This window comes from Choristoneura fumiferana, chromosome 2 (assembly GCF_025370935.1).
Source record: "Choristoneura fumiferana chromosome 2, NRCan_CFum_1, whole genome shotgun sequence".
NCBI lineage: Eukaryota > Metazoa > Arthropoda > Insecta > Lepidoptera > Tortricidae > Choristoneura > Choristoneura fumiferana.
The window spans coordinates 14,040,105-14,062,375 of NC_133473.1; the positions used below are offsets into that span (position 1 = coordinate 14,040,105).

Genomic DNA, 22,271 nt, shown 5'->3' on the forward strand with positions numbered 1-22,271 from the left:
TCCCATCGCCTGTCTAAGTAATTAACCGTCATACTCGATTTTGTCTTATTATATTCTTGATCAGACGAAGGGATATATTCCTAACACATCTTATTCTTCAGGGAAAGTCTTTAAAAGGAGATTTTACAGCTAGGTATATGAATTCGTTCTAGGTTGAACACAAAAACAGTTTTATTACTTACGCGAGTTTTTATGACACGTCAAGACAATTTACCGAGCCATGGGAAGAATAGCTCCCGCGCAGTTAAACTCTAATAAGGCCATGGGATAATGTCAACCCACATCCTAATTTTGTTCATACACAAAAATGCATGAATATTTAGCAATGTTTAAGATTACATTACCTTTCAACACTCAAATCTATAAAATATCAAAAAATTGTTCGATCTATGTACTTCTGTTTCATAGAAATTAAGGAAAGTGTTCCAATTTCTCCGTAGTTTACTGAAATTAGAGTTCAAGTGAATCTAAACGGCTGCCAAAGATATATTACGCTATTTAGAAGCGTGTTGTGAATGAAGATAATAAAATACTATTTTTAGGGATCGACTAAATATTTTGTAGGAGGTTTGGAGTTAAAACCTGACTACGGTAACCGATATAAGATGTGGTAGGAATATATCCCTTCGCCTGGTAAAGGGTTAACTAAATGTAAACAAACTTCAGCTGCCAGATTTGGTACCTACATTCAAGGATTTGAAACATTTTACTCATCTATCATTGTACTTAATACAAACTACACTAGTGTACTTCAATACAGAAATGTAAATGTTTAGATAGTTTACATTGTTTTGTTTACATTTAGTTAAATACCTATCCAAACCAAGTATAGATGCGCTGTTACTATACATAAATACCTATCGCATTCACCGTCTCCTTTTACCTTCAGTGTGAGAAAAAGAAGTGGTGTAAACGATTGTGGTTCAATTGCAATAGAAAATAAGGCATCTGAACTGAGTAACCCGATCTTAAGGTAATTATCTCAAAAGTTGAAGCACCTTTTCCTGTATATTACATTACACATTACTTTATGTGTAACTGTTAATGAGCAAAGCACCCTTTTATTTTTCGTAACTGTATTTAAGTAGGTACTGAAGTGTGTGTCTGTGTTTTTGTTATCTGTGTAGGTACTCGTCTCAACTTCGAGAAAGAGGGAATTTATATCAAGTTTATACTCGTAGTTAGGCGCAATGCGGCGTTCTAGTCTAGCTGCCAATGCGTGCAAGATGAAAGGTGACGGCCACGACAGAGTTAAAATAATCAATTCTTACTTTTTCAGCGCCGAGCCTGGTCATAAAAAAAGAGTATTTCGTACAGTCAACCAATTTGATTCCTAGGTCATCACAGAGTCGTGTTGTGGTGACATAACGTCATGCGTTACACATTGCTAATAATGTTATTGACAAATAAAATTATTTAAAGTAGGATTTTTTTGAGATGTCCCGATCTCGTTAACATGCCACCTGTCGAACAAAGCCATTGTATTCTATTATGTCCTCAAGTGCATAATCCTGAGTTTAAAATGAACGAAAATATAAGATAAAATAGCTCATTGAAATAACGACTTTTTAATGCAAGCTTCTTTAGCTGACTGTACTTTTTGTCGACTTTATTCGCATTGTCATCCAAACTTACATACATACATTTGCATACCAAATTTAGAATCGATGCCATTAACCGTTGAAGAGTTCCGTCCTGCGGAGACGATCCTGGCCGGACTACCACGATGTCACTACCAGATTATTATACTGTCACGAAATTTACATAAGTATGCCAAATGTCAAGTCGATCCGACTAAGTATTGGTAGTTGGTCGAATTTAACTTGCAAGATTTGACTACAGACAGGCAGACAGACAGACAACGGGACAGGTAAAACTAAATAAAAGCTTGTAAAATACACGTAAAAACTGTTGAACTGACAGTAAGTAACCTTGTTGCATGCAATGCATACTTATAAAATGTATCCTTCTAAAAGAGTAGACTAAATGTGTCAAAACGTTCAGCAATAATATCGAAAGGATGATGGTACAGTCACCAGAATTAATATCGGCCACAGCGGAGCGTGCAAAAAAAATATCTGACACGTCCTTCCGGCCCTAGAAATAGAGTCGTATCAGATATTTATGCACGCTTGTTGTGTCAGATATTGGTGCTGGTGACTGTACGCCGCAGCTACTATTTCCTAGCAGCTTTCTTATTTACACAGATAGAGTGACGCGAGGTTTCCTTCGCCATAAACTATTTGAATAAACATCCTGGCTTACGAATTAAAGAAATAAAATAGCGTTTTTATGAAAATAACATTATATTGCTTATTCAGAGCGGATATTGACGAAGTTTTTGAACTAAATTAGAGGTATACTACAGAATATTCAAGATATTGTGTAAAGTATTTTAATAGAAATACTATTGAACGTAAAACTTAAAGATTTCTTAGAAACTAAAATTAAATTTTATTCTACTATAGAAGTGGTTTTTTCAACCTTAATCATCTACACATAAAAGTAATAGCGAAGTGCCCATTAAAATTCCTGAAATTCGTCTTCGAACAAGCAAACGGGGCTTTCTTTAATTTTTTCTTCATCAAACGATTCGAAGTTGGATGTGTCTCCCGGTGAGCGGATCTTCGGGATAAAAGGAGGATGCACTCTGCTGTTCAGAATATTGTCCCAGTCGAGCTCTCTAAACCACTTGTGGTTCTTGAAGTCCAGCACCCCGTCTTTGAGATTCCCATACCGTCTGGTGACGTCCACTTGAAGAAGATGCGCGAGCAAATCTTTAAGCTCCGGTGTAAAATGAGCAGGACACCTGTATTTTCCAGCTACAATCTTTTCATAAATCCTCATGGGATCTGAAGAGTAAAATGGTGGATGTCCAGCGCTCATTTCGTAGAGCAAAATTCCAAGCGACCACCAATCTACTGACATTCCGTAACCCTTGCTTAAGATGATCTCCGGAGCCAGGTACTCTGGTGTTCCGCACAGCGTCCAAGTTCTTCCACGTATTAGCTTGCAAAATCCAAAATCCGTAATTTTGATGTAACCAGTTCTATCAATGAGGATATTCTCTGGTTTTAAATCACGATAAACCAAATCGCACGCATGCAGGTATTCCAGTGCTAGAATCACTTGAGCGCCGTAAAATTTCGATGAAGTTTCTTCAAATCGTCCCATTTTACGCAAGTGGGAAAACATCTCACCCCCCGCTATAAATGGAAGTACGTAATAAAGATACACGTTATCCTTAAAGAAATATTTCATGTAAACCACGAAAGGAAAATTCAAGCCGCAAAGTATTTTCTTTTCGTAGAAACTGTGCTCAATCTGCTTCAACTTGACGATTTTCTCCTTTTCCAGCAACTTCATGGCGTAATATTTTTGTGTTGCGGTATGTTTTACTAGGTAGACTATGCCAAATGCACCGGTACCGAGGACTTTTATTTTATCAAAGTCACTTGGTTTCGCGTTGGAGTCGGCCCTCTCGTTCCAAGAGTCAATGAAGTCCTGGTGCAGCTTACGAAGATATTGGGAGTACTGATCCTGCTTGGACTGAGAGTACCCTCCCTGCCGCGGCGAGTACGCGCGCCGCTTTGGGTCGTCTGAAGTCATAATATTAATACTCTTTTCAGAAATCAGTTTGGTTAGTTGAAAAATACTAAATCATCCGTAAAAGTAACTCCAGAATTAAAAGAGTCAATTTAGCGGAGTGAATAATTCTTTGACAAACCTAGGCTGCTGACACATGCCATTCAAAATTGTTCTTTTGTTTTTTCGTCGAGCTTTGCAGCTGTTTACACAGCAAAGTGTTTTCTACTTTTTATAGTATTTTTATTGTAAATAATGCAAAATGACCAAACTTTTGAAATGGACGAGTAAGTGGAGGTTTCAAAAACATAATTGGTGAAGTGAATATAAATTAAGCATATAAATACAAGTTTACAACATATATTCTCATACAATCGTGGCAACAGGTGATTATTGTTTTATTCACATTAGCCATTATGTTTTTTCTGTGCTTCCAATTTTTAACGGGTCATTTTAGTTATTTAGCCTACATTCCTATATATTGCGTTTCAATTGATTTCAAATCAATTCAATTCAATTAAATTCTTGAAAGTATAGCTCCATCGATACTATCGATGATTCCGCCAATGTCGAGGTTGGAAAAGACACTATCAGTTGATTTCAAATCAGTCACACTATAATAAAATACTATTTTTTTTTCATTGTATTTCAATGTCTCGAAACTAAACGTAACAAAATGAAATTGTCAAAACAATGTCATTGTGATAAGGTGAGTTTGTTGTTCAGGTTTTTTAAATGGAATATTTAATTTCACAGGCAGGGTATGGCTAAATCATACACCCAGCAGAATCATCAAGATCACAGACGATATTTGGAAATGTTAAAAGAAGAGTTTCTAAAAAAGTTTTCAGAGCCTCCCAGGTACAATAAATCTGCCACCGATTACGATACAGTAAAAGCGATCGGTAACGGGGCTTATGGAGAAGTATATTTAGTAAGAGACAAAAGTTCATTCACGTACCACGCCATGAAAGTTGTAGATAAAGGAGTCGTCGTTGAAAGAAAACACGTCAAACATTTATTACTGGAAAAGAAAATTCAAGAGAGTATTCTATTTCCTTTCGTAGTTACATTAGATGTCGCATTCAAAGATAACTTATACCTTTATTTCATACTACCTTTTATATCAGGCGGAGAATTATTTACCTACATACAGAAGTATGGTAACTTCTCCGACCATTTATGTAAGTTTTACGCTGCTCAAGTTGTTCTAGCGTTAGAATACTTGCACTTCTGTGACATTGTTCACAGGGACATAAAACCAGAGAACGTATTAGTGGACATGAATGGTTATTTGAAGGTTTGTGACTATGGATTTTGTAAAGTATTGAAAAAGAAGACGTGGACTTTGTGTGGCACGCCTGAGTATCTCGCGCCAGAGGTGATTCTGTCCAAAGGATATTCGTTCCCGGTCGACTGGTGGGCACTAGGCGTACTCATATACGAAATGAACGCTGGTCATCCTCCGTTCTTTGCATCTGACCCAGGCAAACTGTATGAAAAAATTCTAGAAGGTCAATATAAAAGTCCCGATACGATGGACCCAGACTGCAAACAATTGGTGAAAGGCTTACTTCAAGTTGATCCAACGAAACGAACGGGTTCACATAAAGCAGGCACGTACGACATAAAAAGTCACAACTGGTTCTACGAAGTCAATTGGCAGTCAGTGCTGCATCAAAGGGAGCCTGCCCCGTTTGTACCAATCACTGCATCACCGGGAGACACTAGCAATTTCCCTGACGTGCCACAGAATAAGCTAAAGAAGTGTTCAACATGCCAATATGAGAAAGAGTTTGAAGATTTTTGATTACGTTTTACATTTATGTACATTTGGTAATTTGATGTAAAATACGTACCTGAGGCTCGCGGTGTTCTGCTGATGAATATTAGGAATCAGTTTGATCTGATATGTCCAATTTTTTTAATAGAATCTTTTGTATCATAATTATATTATTAATTTATTACGTTATTCGTTTTTCGTTTTACTTGTACCACAATATATTACGGCACGGCCTATAAAGCTGTGCCATTAAATCTGTTGTCAGACCGAGGGTGGTATGTATACAACAACTATTTTTATCGGCCTTTTACTATACTATATAAGTAAGTAATATGTAGAATCAGTACTTACAGCGTTCAGATAATAGCTATTGGTAATATCTTGCAATCCTTTGTTGGACCTGTGACCTATTTCTTTAATGAAAGGACTGAATCCTTGCAGGAACACGTGGAACATCTATGTCTGTGGGACATATATGTATTTATGCAGAACTCACATCTTATAATGTGTGGATATCCTCATTGTGTCGGCTGTGATGCAATTCTTAACGACCAAGACAAGCTCACGGTTGGATCAGGGCTGGCTTCACATTTTCGTCTTGGACAGAGTTATCACAATCATAAAAATATTTAATCATTCACGGTTATTTACACTAGATATAGGTGCCTATCCGTGAACATGATGCATGCAACTGCGTTGAAATATCTTACGTTCCTTAACAAATATAGGTATGCACGATGGCTTTTACACCCATAATGAATTTGAAACTACGAGTACATTCCAGATGATTGAAGTAGTTAGGTACATAGCTGGTACGAATTGATATGCTCGAGGGTTCACAAATAAATTATATCTTTGAACTACTATGCTAATATTTTATTAGAAAATGCGGTAGTTCTGTCTTAATACATTTGTCATCGAGGGTATTGAAGGGTATTGAATTTGTCTGATCTGAGTACATGAATACTTTCATATTTAGTGTACCTGCTGGCCTTACCCATGTTTGTTTAAAGCTTGTTTAAAGTCATAGTTTTCTATATTAACTGTCACATGCTAAACACAAGTCGTTTGTGTAAGTTTATATTTTCATAGATGCAACTTATGATTTATTTATACCTTCCGTAGTAAAAGGAAGCTTCTATATATAGAAGGGCAGTCTATCAACATATTTATTTTTATTAAATCACCTGATGGTAAGTGAGCATCACCACCCATGACAACCCGGAACTCTAGAGGATTGCCCTTACGTTGCTTATCTGGGTAGAATACCTCATATGCCAGTAGCTACTCCAGTTGTCTTCGTTTCCACGGGCGCGGCCGCGTGAGCACTGCTTGGCTACTTGGTGATAAGATTAGGGAGTAATATGGTGATGGCGATCCGAATGCAACTTACACACAAGGAACAAGGTCGGTCCAGAAGTGGAACTCTTTCGGTTCAGATTTTTGGCAGATGTGGCTGTATTATTCTGTGAGTGTAGCCAAGGTGTGTTTACATATGTCTAATATCATTCACGTCAAAATGAAAGAATTAAGAAAAGTATCAGTTTACAGATTAGTTATCATTTAAATACTGAAATGTGTCGATAATTATTGTTTATTTGGATTTATTTTTAAGTACTACATGCTAACAGCCTGGCAACGGATCTGATATGACGTTTGATAAAGAAGACCATCAACTAACACCAACTTTTACTCATGAACTACAACACAGACACAAACAGTACTTGGACGCGTTGAAACTGAATTTTTACAAAATTTACTCTAATCCATTCAAATATGAAAAACCCATTACAGATTTTGATTTTCTGAGAATATTGGGGAATGGTGCGTACGGAACCGTACTCTTAGTGCGCGATAAAAACTCATTCGTTTACCATGCTATGAAAGTTATCGACAAAGGCGAAGTAGTCAAGAAGAAAAATGTTAAACAATTGTTTAATGAGAAGAACATTTTGCAAAGCGCATGTTTTGAATTCCTTCTTTCCCTAGACTACTGTTGTAAAGATAATGTCTACTTGTATTTTGTGTTGCCTTACGAGACCGGAGGTGAATTGTATACTTTGATCAAGAGGTTTGGTGTGCTGTCAGAGGTTCTTGCCCAATTTTACGCCGCTCAGATTGTGATGGCAATAGAATATCTGCATCATTGTTCTGTCATGCACAGGGATATCAAGCCGGAGAATATTTTAATCAGCGAATCGGGATATGTCCGGTTGGGAGACTTTGGTTTCTGTAAAGTGATTAAGTCCAGAACGTGGACGTTATGTGGAACACCGGAATATTTAGCCCCAGAGCTCATCACCTCGAAAGGGTATTCATATGCGGCTGACTGGTGGTCAGTAGGGATACTTGTGTATGAAATGAACGCTGGATACCCACCGTTTTATAGTTCTGATCCGATAAAACTCTATGAAAAGATCCTTGTTGGTAAATACAAAAACCCGGAGGCGATGTCGTCTCACTGTAAGTCGTTAGTGAAAAGCTTGTTACAAGTAGATCCCAGTAAGCGATTTGGAGCGCTCAAGGCGGGAGTGTTCGACATAAAGAGTCATGGATGGTTTCTTGGTCTCGATTGGAATATGTTACTGCATCAAAAGCTGAAACCACCCTTCGTACCCGTTTCTCGATTCGTTGGGGAATCCATGAAACATTTTGCAGACGAAACTGATATTAAGCTGCAGAAATCGCAGCATTGTCTCTATGAAGAGTACTTTGCAGACTTTTAAAGTGAAACATATCATATGTTTGTAATTATTGTAGGTAATTAATTACAGAAACAATGTCTCTTCGTAAACTTTTTTTTTCTTTTTCCTTTTTTCCTTTTTTTCTTTGTAGTTTTTAAATTGTTCTGAGAGAAGGTCTGTGCCCAGCAGTGGGACGTATATAGGCTGGGATGATGATGAGTTTTTAAATTTGTTAGATCACCAGGTAAGTAGAAAGTCCAACCAAAAAGATCTGTCTTTTTTAAAATATTATTTTTTAACATGAAACTACCGTGAGACTCACTCATTTTAAATGGTTACATAACGGATAACTCACGTCTGAAATTGAATTTAGCTCGATATGTTTCGGGCTAATCCGTAACCCTTCTTCTGAGGGAGCAACTTGACTCGGCGGCTGCTGCAACACGCGCGATCTTAAAATCCCAACTAAATCGTCTGGCTTATTTTTTTAATTATTTAAACATTCAACTACAAAATATATGCAAAAATTGCATATTGCCTCAAACATAATTTTGGAAAAAAATATTATTTTTTAAAATTTTGGGTTTGATTTATCCCTGCTACTCACCAGCCAGGTCTGCAGTTTCGTATTGGGATGTAAATAGGAGAGGTATGGAACAAGTTTTCAGCTTGCCTCAAATACCTATCTAAAAGCCAGCTCTCCTACTTAAGTACATTTTGGATCGGAACTCCGATAAAAAAAATATAAGTGTTCACTATCATTACCATTTTAACATAATTTGTAGAAGAATCTGAAATGGATTTTAAAGGAAGAAGGTACATTTTAGCGCGTGAAACATCGTCCCAACTTACACAGAAGTCTTTACATTAATTCAGTAGCTCTACCTTTATCGTAGTCGTGTACTTCCTAAATATATACCTAAGTAAATAGAAACTTAAAAGTTTTCTAATCTCGTGATATTTATTAATTTATTTTTCATGATAATGTACAATGTTTTTTTCTTAGGTGTTCCAAGCATTGGAGTACCCAGCAGAGCTGGCGAAGCAGGAGTTCCACAGAGAACGGCTGTTCACGGAGCGATGGAACCTTATACAATTCGTGTCTGAAGCCCAGAGCAATTGGACTGATGACCTATTAAAAGACGCAATAAGCGGACAACTAGCTATTTATGAAAAAGTAAGTTTACGATTAAATACGAAGTAAGTATACTCGTAGTTCCTCAGAAAATGCTCTACGATATAGAACTATTTGTAACACAAAATAATTTATAGTACACTAGCTGTTGCCCGCGGCGTCGCCCCCGTTCCAGTCTTTTTTTAAGCCTTGTCCGTACAATAACAAACACAACAAAAAATAATTTTGTAATTCGGTGCCGTCATTCCGAAGTTATTCGCGTACAATACATTTCGGCAATTCATTTTTATTTATATAGATTTGCGATACTTATTTACACATACCAGGATTTGACAATATAATACAATATAAATAATATTTATAATGACCTCGAATTTTGTGTCTATATAAAAATTATAAATTTTGTACCTACCTGATTTGTGGTGCGCAATAAAATATAATATATTTTATTAAATAATATATTGCAACAAAATGCGAGGTCATAAAATTTGACGTCTCAGCAAATCACATTATTTCTGATCCTAGCTATGTAATTAATATTTTAGATTACGTATTCTGTGGTTTTAGTAAATTCTAATGCTCTGTTTAGGTTTTAGAAGAAGCGTCATCAAGTGGCTTGGCGCTTGAAGTAGAAAATAATTTCCCAGCTGCAGAAGAAAAGTGGAGTATATTGCAAGCGGTCTTTTTTTCTTCGACTGTGCTCACCACTATAGGTGTGTACGAACATGTAAGCATACTGTAACATACAGTGGATGAAATTCTGTATTCAATATAATATCCAATACATTTGAATTATCTCAGGTTTCATAAGTTTACACGAGTGTAATCCCTGAGAAAATTTAATAACACACATTTTATATTAAAACCATAGGCAAAGTCCAAAAACATTTGGAGTTTGAGTGATGAGGTGATGTAGTTTTGTAACTAACTTAGCAAGTAATCCATACCGAAAGTGTGTGTGTTTGTCCGTCTTTCACGTCGAAACGGAGCGACGGATCGAAGTGATTTTTGGCATGGAGATTGTTCATGGGCCAGAAAGTGACATAGGCTACTTTTTATACCGAAAAAAATGCACAGTTCCCGAGGGAACAGCGCGCGATAACCGAATTCCACGCGGGCGAAGGCGCGGGCAAAAGCTGGTAATTATATATTTCTTCTTACAGGTTACGGCAACATAGTTCCCGTAACGTTTTGGGGTCGACTGTTCTGCATATTTTATGCGCTCATCGGAATACCATTGACGTTAACAGTCATCGCTGATTTGGGCAGAGTCTTTGCCACTGTTGTATCTGTTATTGCTAAGCAATTACCCGCTATGCCTAGTAAGTACCGTTGAACCACATGAACCACCTGTTGATCCTTTATACAAGAACAAGGCCAATCTCTGATAAGGAAGTAAATTGATAATTGATTCAGTAATTGAAGGAAGTGGATTGGTAAAGATCCTCTTCCTGAAACATTTTTTCCTCCTGAAAAGTTCAAAGCATCCTTTAAAAATAAATTTAAAAAATCAAAAAACCCGACTGCCTTAAAAAATACTAAAAAGCAGAAAACAAGTCTAGTGGGCTAGAACTTTGTTAAGTAGCTAACTTAAAGTTCAACAGTCGGGACCCATTAGGTAAGAATTTTTGAGCGTCACTATTTAAATGGTCTGACTGTACGCTAATTATTAGCTTTCATGTGATACCCCACTCGAAGAATAATCGTACCAAATCCGCCTTATTTTTCAAGAATTTCATGTACTTAGTTCAGTCATTCAGACATTGACGTATCACTTATCAAAATCGGTTCAGTCATTGAGTAGTTACGAGAGGACATAGGAATAGACATACATACATACATACGCGTCAAACACATAACCTCTTCGCAGTCGGGTATAAAATAAACATTTATCTACCCAAAACCACCGTTGCGTAAAACATAGTTTACATAAAATATTAATGTAAACCACTAATTCGGTCTATCAGGATTTGAATGATGTGGAAGTCGGATTTTCTAGTGTGTGCATGTTTTAGTAAATTTCCTAGACATTATTTCCTAGGTAATCAGAATCACACAGCTCGATTAACTAATTTTAAGGCCTTTCCATACCGCGTTTTTTAAACGCGCCGTTGACGCGCGTTTGTATCGATACAAACGCGATACGCACGCGAGTTGTATGGCTGCTTTATGAAAAGAAAAACGCGCTGTCAGTCAACTCGCGTGTCTAAAACACGCTCCGACGGCACGTTAATAAACTGCGGCGTGCACGGGCTCTTATAACTACACAGAGTTACGTATTTTAAACCATTTAAATGTGTTCTTTAGGATGTTGCAGTAAAGTGTCAGAAGCAAATCCAGCAAGTCAGAGGTCGTTGTACGCCTTTTGGGCAGTAGGCTTCCTATTCATATACCTTTCGGCTGGAGCCGGACTCTTCAAAATGTGGGAAGATGACTGGACTTTTTACGACGGCTTCTACTTCTGTTTCATAACGATGACTACGATTGGTTTCGGAGACCTAGTGCCAAGTAAGAAGTTTACAGAATACACAATCGATTGATTCGTGTCACAGTAAATAAACGGAGACGGTAGCCGTGTAACTAGTCAATGGATGGTGAAACAGCCCCTAAGTGTCGTTATTTTTTGTCATGTTTGCATTACGTGCTATGTCTTTTACTGTGAAACGATTGATTGATATACCTAGTGCCATCTACGAAGACGCGTGATTTTGTCAAAATTAGAAATTAATGACATTGTAATAACAACCACGGCACGCGTCATCGTGAATGACTCTACCTATACAGGCTTTACTTTGTGTGTGTGTTTACTGAGGTTTGAGGTTAACGGTTATAGTTCATATTTACTGTTATTAATTAAACTGAAGCCCATGTTTCACAATTTTGTTGTTTGAGTGCGTATTGACCAACCAATTGAATCGTGATCCACAGTGGAAATGAAACCTTTTCACAGAAAAAAATATGACAATGTATTGCCTGACAGGAAAATCGTTATGATACTCACTGTGAAAACGCACCACGGCGGCTCAGGAATTAAATGATATGGCTGTACATAAGAGGAGTATTGACATTACATATAAGGTGACCCGGGGCATTCGTGAGGTGATCCGGGGCTATTGTAGCTGGGGGGGTATTGTATCTGAGCCGTTCGATGGCGTCCTTACGACGACATGTTCTTCTCGGCCATTTTACGTTGTGTTCCCCAGAAAAAAAGAAAGAAAGATTTATTTTGGCTCTATAAGTACCACCATCTTACAATAGTAAAATAGATAAGACTAAAACTAGCACTAAAACTAAGTTATTTGGTAACACGACAGGATACCAAAAAGGGTCTCCACTTAGAAGATTGTCTTCACACAACACACATGAACATGGCGAACATGGCGTCATAAGGACGCCATCAAACGGCTCAGATACAATAACCCCCAGCTACAATAGCCCCATCACCTCACGAATGCCTCCCTTAGAGAGTCACCGATATTTTAGTATAGAAATTAGCATGCAGGACGCCTCCTTTTGGGCACAATTCCAGAAGTTCAAAATCTCTGCCTATCCTAAATTGAACTAGCCGTGATTTTACTCAGAAGCATGTACTCGTCTATCTTGACGCGGCCCTGACCGCGGCCTTCTACAAAGTCAATAAATTGTCTTGTCTATCCGGTCTTGTTTATGCAAGATCACGTTAAATTACTAGGTATAGTTACGTAACGTAAGAAAAAATGTTTGACTCTGGGATATGCCCTGCGTTCGTCAATAAATGATGTCAATGTGACTTAGGTATCTACAGTCAAACTCTGATGCTATTCATATTTTTTATTTCATGGAGGAGCTGTGGTGACCTAGTCGTTTGACCTATTTCCTCTCAAGCAGAGGATCGTGGGTTCAAACCCCAGCTCGCATCTCTGAGTTTTTCAAAATTCACGTGATTTGCATTTGAAATTAACCACGAGCTTTACGGTGAATTAAAACATCGTGAGGAAACCTGTACAACCCTGCGAAGCAATTCAATGTTGTGTGTGTTCCCAATCCGCACTGGGCCCGCGTGGGAACTATGACCCAAGCCCTCTCAATCTGAGAGGAGACCTGAGCCCAGCAGTGGGACTTATATAGGCTGGGATGATGGTATGATTCATATTTTCAGAGAGACCCAAATACATGCTGCTCTGCACCCTCTACATACTGATTGGTCTGGCGCTGACCTCCACTATCATCGAGCTGGTGCGGCGGCAGTATGCCAGGTCCTGGCAGCAGCTGCGGGCGCTGTCGGGTCCTCTGGCAGACACCCTGAGGAGGCTCGGGGACGCGGGCCGAGGAGTCGATGTCTCCGCACTGCACAACGACTTGAGGAAAGTGCTGACTGTGGTGAGTGATGTTGTTGTGAAGATATCAGAAGGAATTTGTTTCATCATCATCACGTCAATTAATTATTGGGCTAGTTCGTTATTGAGATTTCGTAGTTCGAATAGTTATTGCAGTTGTGTTGTTTAAGCCTAACTCGTAGGTATTTTGACAAAGGGATGGGTGAATACACAAAAAAACCAGTGAAAATGTCAAAGTATTATATGCCAATGGAACTGCAACTTTATGTAATACCAGAACTTATATGCACAATAAATTAAATGATTGATTGATTGATTGATTATGAAGTAGACAAGGATTCCTAGTACTTACCTAATAAAATATGATCCCTTCATAATCATATTACCTACAATAGTTACAATATAACGTTTTAAACTTTCCTGATTTTTTTATTTATTTATAAGTAACTAGCTGTTGCCCGCGACTCCGTCCGCGTAGATGTATGTAAAATGGTTTATATCTTATTCTCAGACCTACCGAGTATACACAAAAAATCATAAAAATCGGTCAAGCCGTTTCGAAGGAGTTTGGTCACAAACATGTTTGACCCGAAAATTTTATATATTAGAAGAGATTAATACTTATCATCGATATCTTTAGCAATACATAGGTATACTAGATACCTAGTCGTGAGCCCCGGGTGATATTGGTCATACATTATCTAGGTACATAGTTATGTAGTGACACATGCCTAGCCCCGATGTCAAGATCAGATCCAACAACCAACTGGAGTTGTTACTTCATCTTTCAGTCACATCACATGAACACCGTGGCAAATATAATTTCTAATACAAAGTGTGCAAAAACGAGTAGTGTGTGCCCACAGCGTAATAATAAAGCTATGCCATCGGCACAGTAGGCACAATTCAGTGATCAAGAAACATGATGACGTGCTCCGTATTAAGGCATGAGAGTATGATAGACTTTTCTAAAATTAGTGGTTAAAAAATATTCATTTCGTTACCAGCTCAGCGAATTAATATCATCATTGGACCCACATATCTTGTTAACAACCTTTTTAATCTTGTTACTGTTTGGGCTGGGCATTAATCTCAGCCTAACCCGTGCCATGAATTGTGAAAAATAAAATACTTTCAGAGCTCTTTTTTCACATACCAGTTTTTTTCTGACAGAAACCCGAGAACGGTACAACTGTAAGTAATTTTCTCGGTCAGTGTATTTTATTTTATTACTGTAGTCAGCTGAAAAAACATTACAGCAACCAATATTTTATTTTATTGCAGCAATGCTGGTCGAATCTTGCTTTAGCTGACTTCGACAGAATTATAAAATACTTAGGCTAATATTTACTTCTTAGAACGCTTACAGTATTATTATTATAGTCTCTGTATTGAGATAATTGAAACATACTGCTATTTATATTAGGTATGTAATTTTATATACTTACTTACTAATAAACTGATCTAATTGTTTTTCTCTGATTAATCTTGCTTGTGCTTAGTCGTTCAATTATCAATTTTGTAAGATAATGACGAATTGATGAGCCAGTCCGTCTAGCAGCAGACAATTAAATCTAGTTTTAGATTTAAGCACAGTTTTATATAAAAATATATGAAACTGTCAAACAACTCAAACTAGGTTTAAGGACTTATATAAGCTGCAATTTACTCAAATAACGAGCTATGTTTATTTACTTTCCCTATTGCAAATACAAAGTGAGACATGGATGCACAGAAAAACCAGAAAAAGAGACCAGCACTGGGAATCGAACCCAGGTCCTCAGCAATCCATGCTGCGTGCTATAACCCCTACACCACTGCTGGACAGGAATCTAGACACGAATTTTTCCTATGCGTACATATATCAGGTTGCTTATTTCTACTATGCTACTTAAGCAGCAGCACTAGCGACATCTACTCATATGTTTCGTCGAGAGACGTCACATTCTTTCGGAACTAACCGCTCACCCAGACAAGAGATGTCTGGATTTATATATCGATAGATTGGTTATTCTTTTTATTAGATTATCAGCTATCACAGACCCTGCATAATTTACATTTATTCAGTATAAAAACTTATTCCACCTTCACTTCAACATCAATTTAAACCTGCCGACATTTTAAGATTAAAGAGAAACACTGATGAAATGAAAAGGATCATGACAGTATTGATGGTATAAGACGTTGCAAAATTCAAAGGAATCCGTTGACTGATCGGCAGATCTGTTGGCAGATGCTACTTACATCGATAAACATATCTCCGGACTTGTCGACTGATCTCCATAAGATCTTAAACGTGATTGATGGAGCCGTCCGGATGAGGCTTGTGTTTCTAACGTAAACAATTGACATAATATGCTAGGAAGAGCCAGCTGTTTAAAGAAAACTGTTACACACACGTGTATTTTTAGGACACTATCAAAGAAGGGTTTCGTTGTAACTAGGCTTTTAGTTTTTCGTATGTTGAACGGCTCTAAAAACAAAAAAAACAAATACACACAAACAAAACAAATTCAGACATGACGTTCTTTAAACAACCTTCAATAACGGATCAGACAAGCATTTGCATAGTAATAAAGTGTATTTTTTTAAATGTTTAAACAAACAAACGACTATCGATCATGATCTAGTCTTAAGAGTAGATATTTTAGTTCTCGCTCGATCGATCTGAACCTAATTTATATCTCGAGTTAATCCAAAGTAACGTATTGACCTTTACACTATTACTTATTAGTTGAATACTTTGCACATATTGACGGAGGCATCTGGCAATCTTTTGTAACATCTCCACCTAGGGACGTGACAATTTTCTTGTTGGGTTCCATTTTCCTTATGACAAAGTGGAACACATTTTTTCGCCAGGGTTTGTTTAATACGACGTTCTTGGTAAGCCACAACGTTACACGTGGATAGGAATCAGTACCGGATGTTAATCAAAATTATATCTAAAATAGTAATGTTTATGATAAAAATTACGACAGTATGGCTCTTACAAAGACAGCAAAAACAGCAATATAAATATAATATGACATACTACGATATCCTATTTGATATGCACAAATAAGCGGTTTATAAAGTAGGTAATGTTGAATTATCTTCATGTATTAATATCAGAAAAAAAGGCGTGGTGGCCTAGAGGCGATTGGTCAAAACCTATGTCGCCTCTCAAGCAGAGGATCGTGGGTTCAAACCCCAGCTCATACCTCTGAGTTTATAAAAAATCATGTGCGAAATTATATTTAAAATTTACCACGAGCTTTACGGTGAAGAAATAAATTGTGAGCAAACCTGCACAAACCTGCGAAGCAATTCAATGGTATGTGTGAAGTTCCCAATCTGCACTGGGCCCGCGTGGGAGCTACGGCCCAAGCCCTCTTATTCTGAGAGGAGGCTTGTGCGGTATATAGGCTGCGATGATGACGATGATGAATATCAAATGACTTTAATATCATTCAGATGAGGCAACCAAATATACCGAATGTTTCTAACTTCTGCGGCTTTCGTTCGTTATTACTACGTACGAGTATGTTCGTAATTTTAAAATAAGTGACGCTATTAAGCCTCAAATACAATACATAATGAAAAAACGTAAACTAGTCCTTGCTGTTTGTATTAAAACTCGTATTACCAACCTCAAGAAATCTACTACTTTTGCACGCCTCGCAAGGTTTAACAAACGTTTAGAGTTGCCGACTATCTGACTGAGCCAGTCGTGGTCGTTGCCAGCCAGGATATAAATGGTTACTTCATGGCATAAAAATATATTATTTTTCTGCTGTCTTAAATCTTCAAGAGTAACGGCCTCACATATTTGTAGCACTGACAGTGAATAAGGTTTCTCGTGAATTCGGCAACTACCCCGGTTTCTGCTTTACGGCAACAACTTGTGAGTGTTGCTAAACATTTGCTTCTTTTTCTAATGTATGAATATTTAATTTTATAATGCTGACATGTCTGCACCCCATCTTGTGTTGGGTTGGATGTTTGTTTTTATGAATATTATGTTCTTGTTTCACGCTATTCAAATATTAAAAAATGCTTTACTCTTTTGGTCTTTTCGAGTTGAATTTTAGTTGAAAATTGCAAACAAAATAAATTAAACTTAGTTATAGGTTTATTTTTACCTGTTTATTTTTTACGAGTGAAATAGAAAATTTTAATCCACCATTGCACACCACTTTGGCTTTATATTTACAACTTTAGGGCACCTCAATGCAGAAAATAAATGAAACATTCGTATGCATTATGGTAATATCCACGCTATGCCCTAGGCGCATTCTAAGCACACCTACCATAACTAATATCGTATTTCAAACATAAATAATGCAGCGCTGTTAAGAGAATAATGAATGAAGCCAAAATATCAGAGAAGTAACCAGCAATGCGGCAAACCCGATCGAAGTGTTTACAATTTGGGATCCACATGATTATCTTAGTTTTTCATACGAGCAACCTCATAACACTTGTACCTTATGGAGTCTCGATCGAGGTCGCAACATTTTCCAATGTCGCAACGGCCAACCTTTTAGTTTTACTGCCCAATAAAATTCGTGGAGCGCGTCAGTAATGCTAAGTTTATTTGCTAATGCTTAAATGCACATCGAGGATGTATAGCTGAGCCGACCTATGCTTTAATTGCGGCAGACTGATGAGGTTTTTGTGACAATTACAAGACGCCGTGGTTTGACCTTATGGCCTTTTAGGCAGATCATGGATTCAAGTTCGGGCTCGCACCTCTAAGCACCACGAACTTTTCGGTGAAGGGAAACATCATGAGGAAAGTTCACAAATCTGCGGAGCAATTTAATGGTGTGATATGTGAATTTTCCAATTCAGACTGGTCCCGCGCGAACAGCAATTGCTGCTCGGATTTCATACGCTCTGGTAGTTAATTTGAAATAGGATTGCAATACTGTTTCCAATCCCGCGGGCTGGATTGACTTCGTAACGGATGCGACGTAGTCTATAGCTTTTCCATGGAATTCAAAATAATAAACTTTATATGGTTATATAATCAACTTTTTATTAAATACAAAATTAACAAGCCTTACTTACTAATAATGGCTAATATTTCACCAGTTTGCTACTTATTTATTAATGTCCTAAAATTTATCATATTTGGTAGCTTTGTATTGTAGGTATTTTGTACTACCTAAACTAAAAATATTAAGTCTAATCCCTAATAATCACATTTTATTATGTTTTAGTTAAAAAAGTTGACTTATTATTTTCCTTATAAAATTAATTACCACGCAATGTATCACTACGTGATATTGCTTTGTTTTTATTTAAAACGTCGCACTTGCTGTCACAGAACGTTTTTCTCTCATATCAAATTATTGTACGCATTACATTGCTGCTCGAAAATATTTCAAAAATTAATTACGCTATGGTAGTTAATTTTAAATTAACAATTTGTTTTGATATCGGTTCACACCACTTAAATCTTCGTCTGGTTACAGTTTGAGGTAGTATCAAAAATACACGCTGTATGTGGCCGCTTGTACACGTCCGTTGTTTTCACCGGACAACGGAACATTTTTTTCCGGACTTGCGGTGTTGTGTGGCTTCGTCGCCGGACAAGTGTCGGTGCATGTACACACGTTCATTGTAAGCCATACTACACCGCAAGTCCGGCAAAAAAAAGCTCCGTTGTCCGGTGAAAACAACGAACGTCTACAAGCGGCCTTATTTGCATACTTACGTGTGTACTTGTTTAGGAAATCTTTTTGTCACGCGTCAATTATGCATTTGTAACCAAGTTTGATAGTTATCTAGCTATCTTCATATTTTAATAGTAGTTTAAATACTAAAACATGCTATAGCAGTTAAAAGCGACTCCTTTAGATGAAATGTAACGGGCAATTGCTTCTTTTAAAAGCGCCGACTACGGTGCACTTTCCGGTTCTCACGAATAAAAAAGAGCAGAATGCTCTTTTGATTCACGTACGAATCGTTTTATTTGCACTTGCTGGTCTCGTATAAACCACTCTGGAATAAAGTGACCGGTAAAAATAGATTTACGTTTTAAAGTCGATGTTTTATAATGCTGTAGTGTATTTTTATATGATTCTTATCTAGTGGTCATAAAATGGATCTAACATGAAAGGTTTGCGCATTTCCGTGGCCTTCAATTCTGAAAGATCTGCGTAGATGGATTTAAAGAAATAAGTGGTCCGTAGGTTTCCGATTTTTTTTTACATTAATACATATTCACAGACGTAGGTACTTCGTTATGAATTCCACCAAAGTAATGTGGCGTATCGAATTACTGCTACTATTTGTTCGCTTAACTATGTGAATATTTTCAATTTCAATTTTAATTTAATTTAAATTTTGCTGGAATATTTTTGACATAAAAGTCCATAGTCTTGATGCATGTAGTATGCAAGTATTTAAGCGGATGATTATATATCGATTCAACTCGCGAGCCAAGTCTACGTATTTTTTAATGTGTTTGATATTTTTACAGAAATGGCTGTTCATTTCCTTTTATGCGTGCTATCATAAATTTGAATTGCTTTTCGATCACGTAAGCATATTGAAGCTAAGATCATCATTAATCATACATAAACGTTCTTGATAGAATGATTCCTTTTTTGTAAGCTTGCTAAAAGCACTAAATAAAGTAACACGCAAAACGTAAATTAGCAAAATATTGTTGATGGCATCATTATTCGCAGCCGGTTTTGCTTCGTATTAAAACTTCAGCGAATTTAATATTCTAGACATTAAACTTTGACTAAAATCACAGTAATTTGCTTTGCTTCAGCACTGAGTAAAAAGGTCACTCTATCTTAAGAGTTGTCGGAATTTACCTCATTGCGGACTGAAATAAACACAGTAAGTAAAACAGAATGCGGGTGATATTTTTACTGCAACAATACACCTACGCAAACGTTTTCATTAGTTCTCTAATCACTCGAGCTTGAAATGTGTTAGAAGAGTAATGCAGGTTCTTCATAGTCAGGTGTATAGGTATATTTAACGATCTTTCTCTCACCGCACAAATGGGTCACGCAATGTTGGGCTCCTGAAGATTTATTTTTTATTCTTATAAGAGTGACGATGGATCACTTGCAGCCGGTAAGAAAATGCTGATGTGAGCCTACAGGATTTACTTTCCTATATCGTATATCAGTCACGCGTCAAATTTTTTGGTTTCTTCAAGCCAATGGCATTTTTTCTGATCTTATTTATGTTAGCAAAGTAACAAGTACCTACTACGAAGAGAATTAACAAAATTTCTACAGCGGATCCTAGCCATTGCGGTAGCTAATAGTGAAACCTCTAAAACTGTTTAGTTTTTATTGTTAGAGCCCATTAGGATAGCAATAATTCTGTCGTCAACGTCTGTGATGAGGATGAGTTATGTTAGTGTTAGGTACATTTGAACTCATTGCCGATTTCGTGCTAACGTAATATAATCCATAATCGTCTTTTGTCACGTTTTGTTTGCTTATCTAAAACAAAAATGAATTATACCTTAGTCTTTGAAAGTATTTTCGGGTTTGTTTGACTTTCTTTGTACGTTAATTTCGCCGTTAACCTACGCTTATTTGACTTTTGTACGCAAATATCAAAATGCTTAGCTTCTATTGGCATTTGAATGCCTTCTTTATTTTGGCGGAAAAGAAAATGACAACAAAGGGAAACAAAGAAACCCTGGCATTGGCGTCATGAGCTATTTCTTTTAATGTCGATTAGGCGTGGATATAACACCCACCGACTTCAGTGGCAGGTTTTTTTGCATTGTTATTTATTTGTTTGAACGACGGAAGTCGTCGTTGTCTTCGCATAGGTAAAACACAAGTGAAATAATTACCTATGCATTTTCGTCTGTTTTGTATTTATAGATATAGAACTCAATCTGCTTAGCCTGCTGAGGATTTTCTCACCACTGCGTTTTATCTGCTGTAAAAAGGTGTCAGTAAATTAACTAAGCTCTAATACAGAATGTTTGTTACAGGTAACAATGCCTCGGTTTAGCGGTAAAGACGGTCTCACTGACAAACGCCAACTAGAGTGGGAGGCCGCAGTCGAAGCTGTCATTAGGGACATCACCGCTCCGCTTCCGAGTCAACAAAAACCCCCCATTGTTCAGATTGTCATATACGAATCGTCTGTTTAGTGAATTAATTATGTAAGGATGACGGAAAAGAGTTCCCGTCTGCCATTTGACGCCTTGTGATTGTGTGAACGGCGATCAACGCGGAAGGGCTATTGCTACGTGACATCTTGATGGATGCCTATTGAGGTTGATGCGAACTTCACGTGTCGACGACTGTTGTTGTGTGTAAAGAAAATGAATTAGCTCTCGAATAGTTTGTTCAAATTGTAAATATTTTCAATTAAATCACATTGGGAAAACTACGTATGAATTCTCTACTTATAAATTTTTGAAGCGGATGATAAACACATGCCCTTACTTTGCCTTTAGTTATCTTTCAATTATAAATCAATGTGTAAATTTATTTACTGCAGTCATAAGCAGTAGCAAAGGAATAAATATAGTATCAACTCGTATTCTAAATATCCTGATGTATGTTAAAAAGAAATATCGAAATGCAGTATATTTGTACTTTTATGTTCGGGTCAAATCTTGCAACCGAATTTTAACCCACTTTCAGTGGTAGGATTGTCTTGAAATATGGCATACTTAATATAAAATCTGGTGATGATAATCTGGCAGTGCCTAGGTACCAGGTGGTTCAGCCAGATTCGTCTCCGTAGAAGTGAACTCCGAAGTGGTTGACGCGACGCACAGA

At 37.2% G+C, this 22,271-nt stretch overlaps 2 protein-coding genes and 1 pseudogene across 3 annotated transcripts in view; 2 read left to right on the forward strand and 1 right to left on the reverse strand.

The window, feature by feature from the left end:
* LOC141444107 (TWiK family of potassium channels protein 7) overlaps positions 1-21,876 on the forward strand; it is a 37,654-nt gene extending 15,778 nt beyond the window's left edge. For both annotated transcript variants that reach the window (XM_074109546.1, XM_074109540.1), the window contains exons 3-8: positions 9,059-9,229; positions 9,777-9,900; positions 10,351-10,509; positions 11,495-11,695; positions 13,326-13,546; positions 21,473-21,876. In XM_074109546.1, coding sequence (XP_073965647.1) covers positions 9,059-9,229; positions 9,777-9,900; positions 10,351-10,509; positions 11,495-11,695; positions 13,326-13,546; positions 21,473-21,634 — 1,038 coding nt within the window. In that variant the 3' untranslated portion in view covers positions 21,635-21,876. The remainder of the gene's footprint in view (positions 1-9,058; positions 9,230-9,776; positions 9,901-10,350; positions 10,510-11,494; positions 11,696-13,325; positions 13,547-21,472) is intronic.
* LOC141444096 (cAMP-dependent protein kinase catalytic subunit alpha pseudogene) lies at positions 2,328-3,762 on the reverse strand (annotated as a pseudogene).
* On the forward strand, positions 4,189-8,162 carry LOC141445383 (ribosomal protein S6 kinase alpha-2-like). The gene is made up of 2 exons (XM_074111226.1): positions 4,189-5,392; positions 7,000-8,162. Exons 1-2 carry the CDS (start codon positions 4,349-4,351, stop codon positions 8,092-8,094), a joined length of 2,139 nt encoding a protein of 712 aa, XP_073967327.1. The 5' UTR covers positions 4,189-4,348; the 3' UTR covers positions 8,095-8,162.
* Positions 21,877-22,271: the final 395 nt, after the last annotated feature.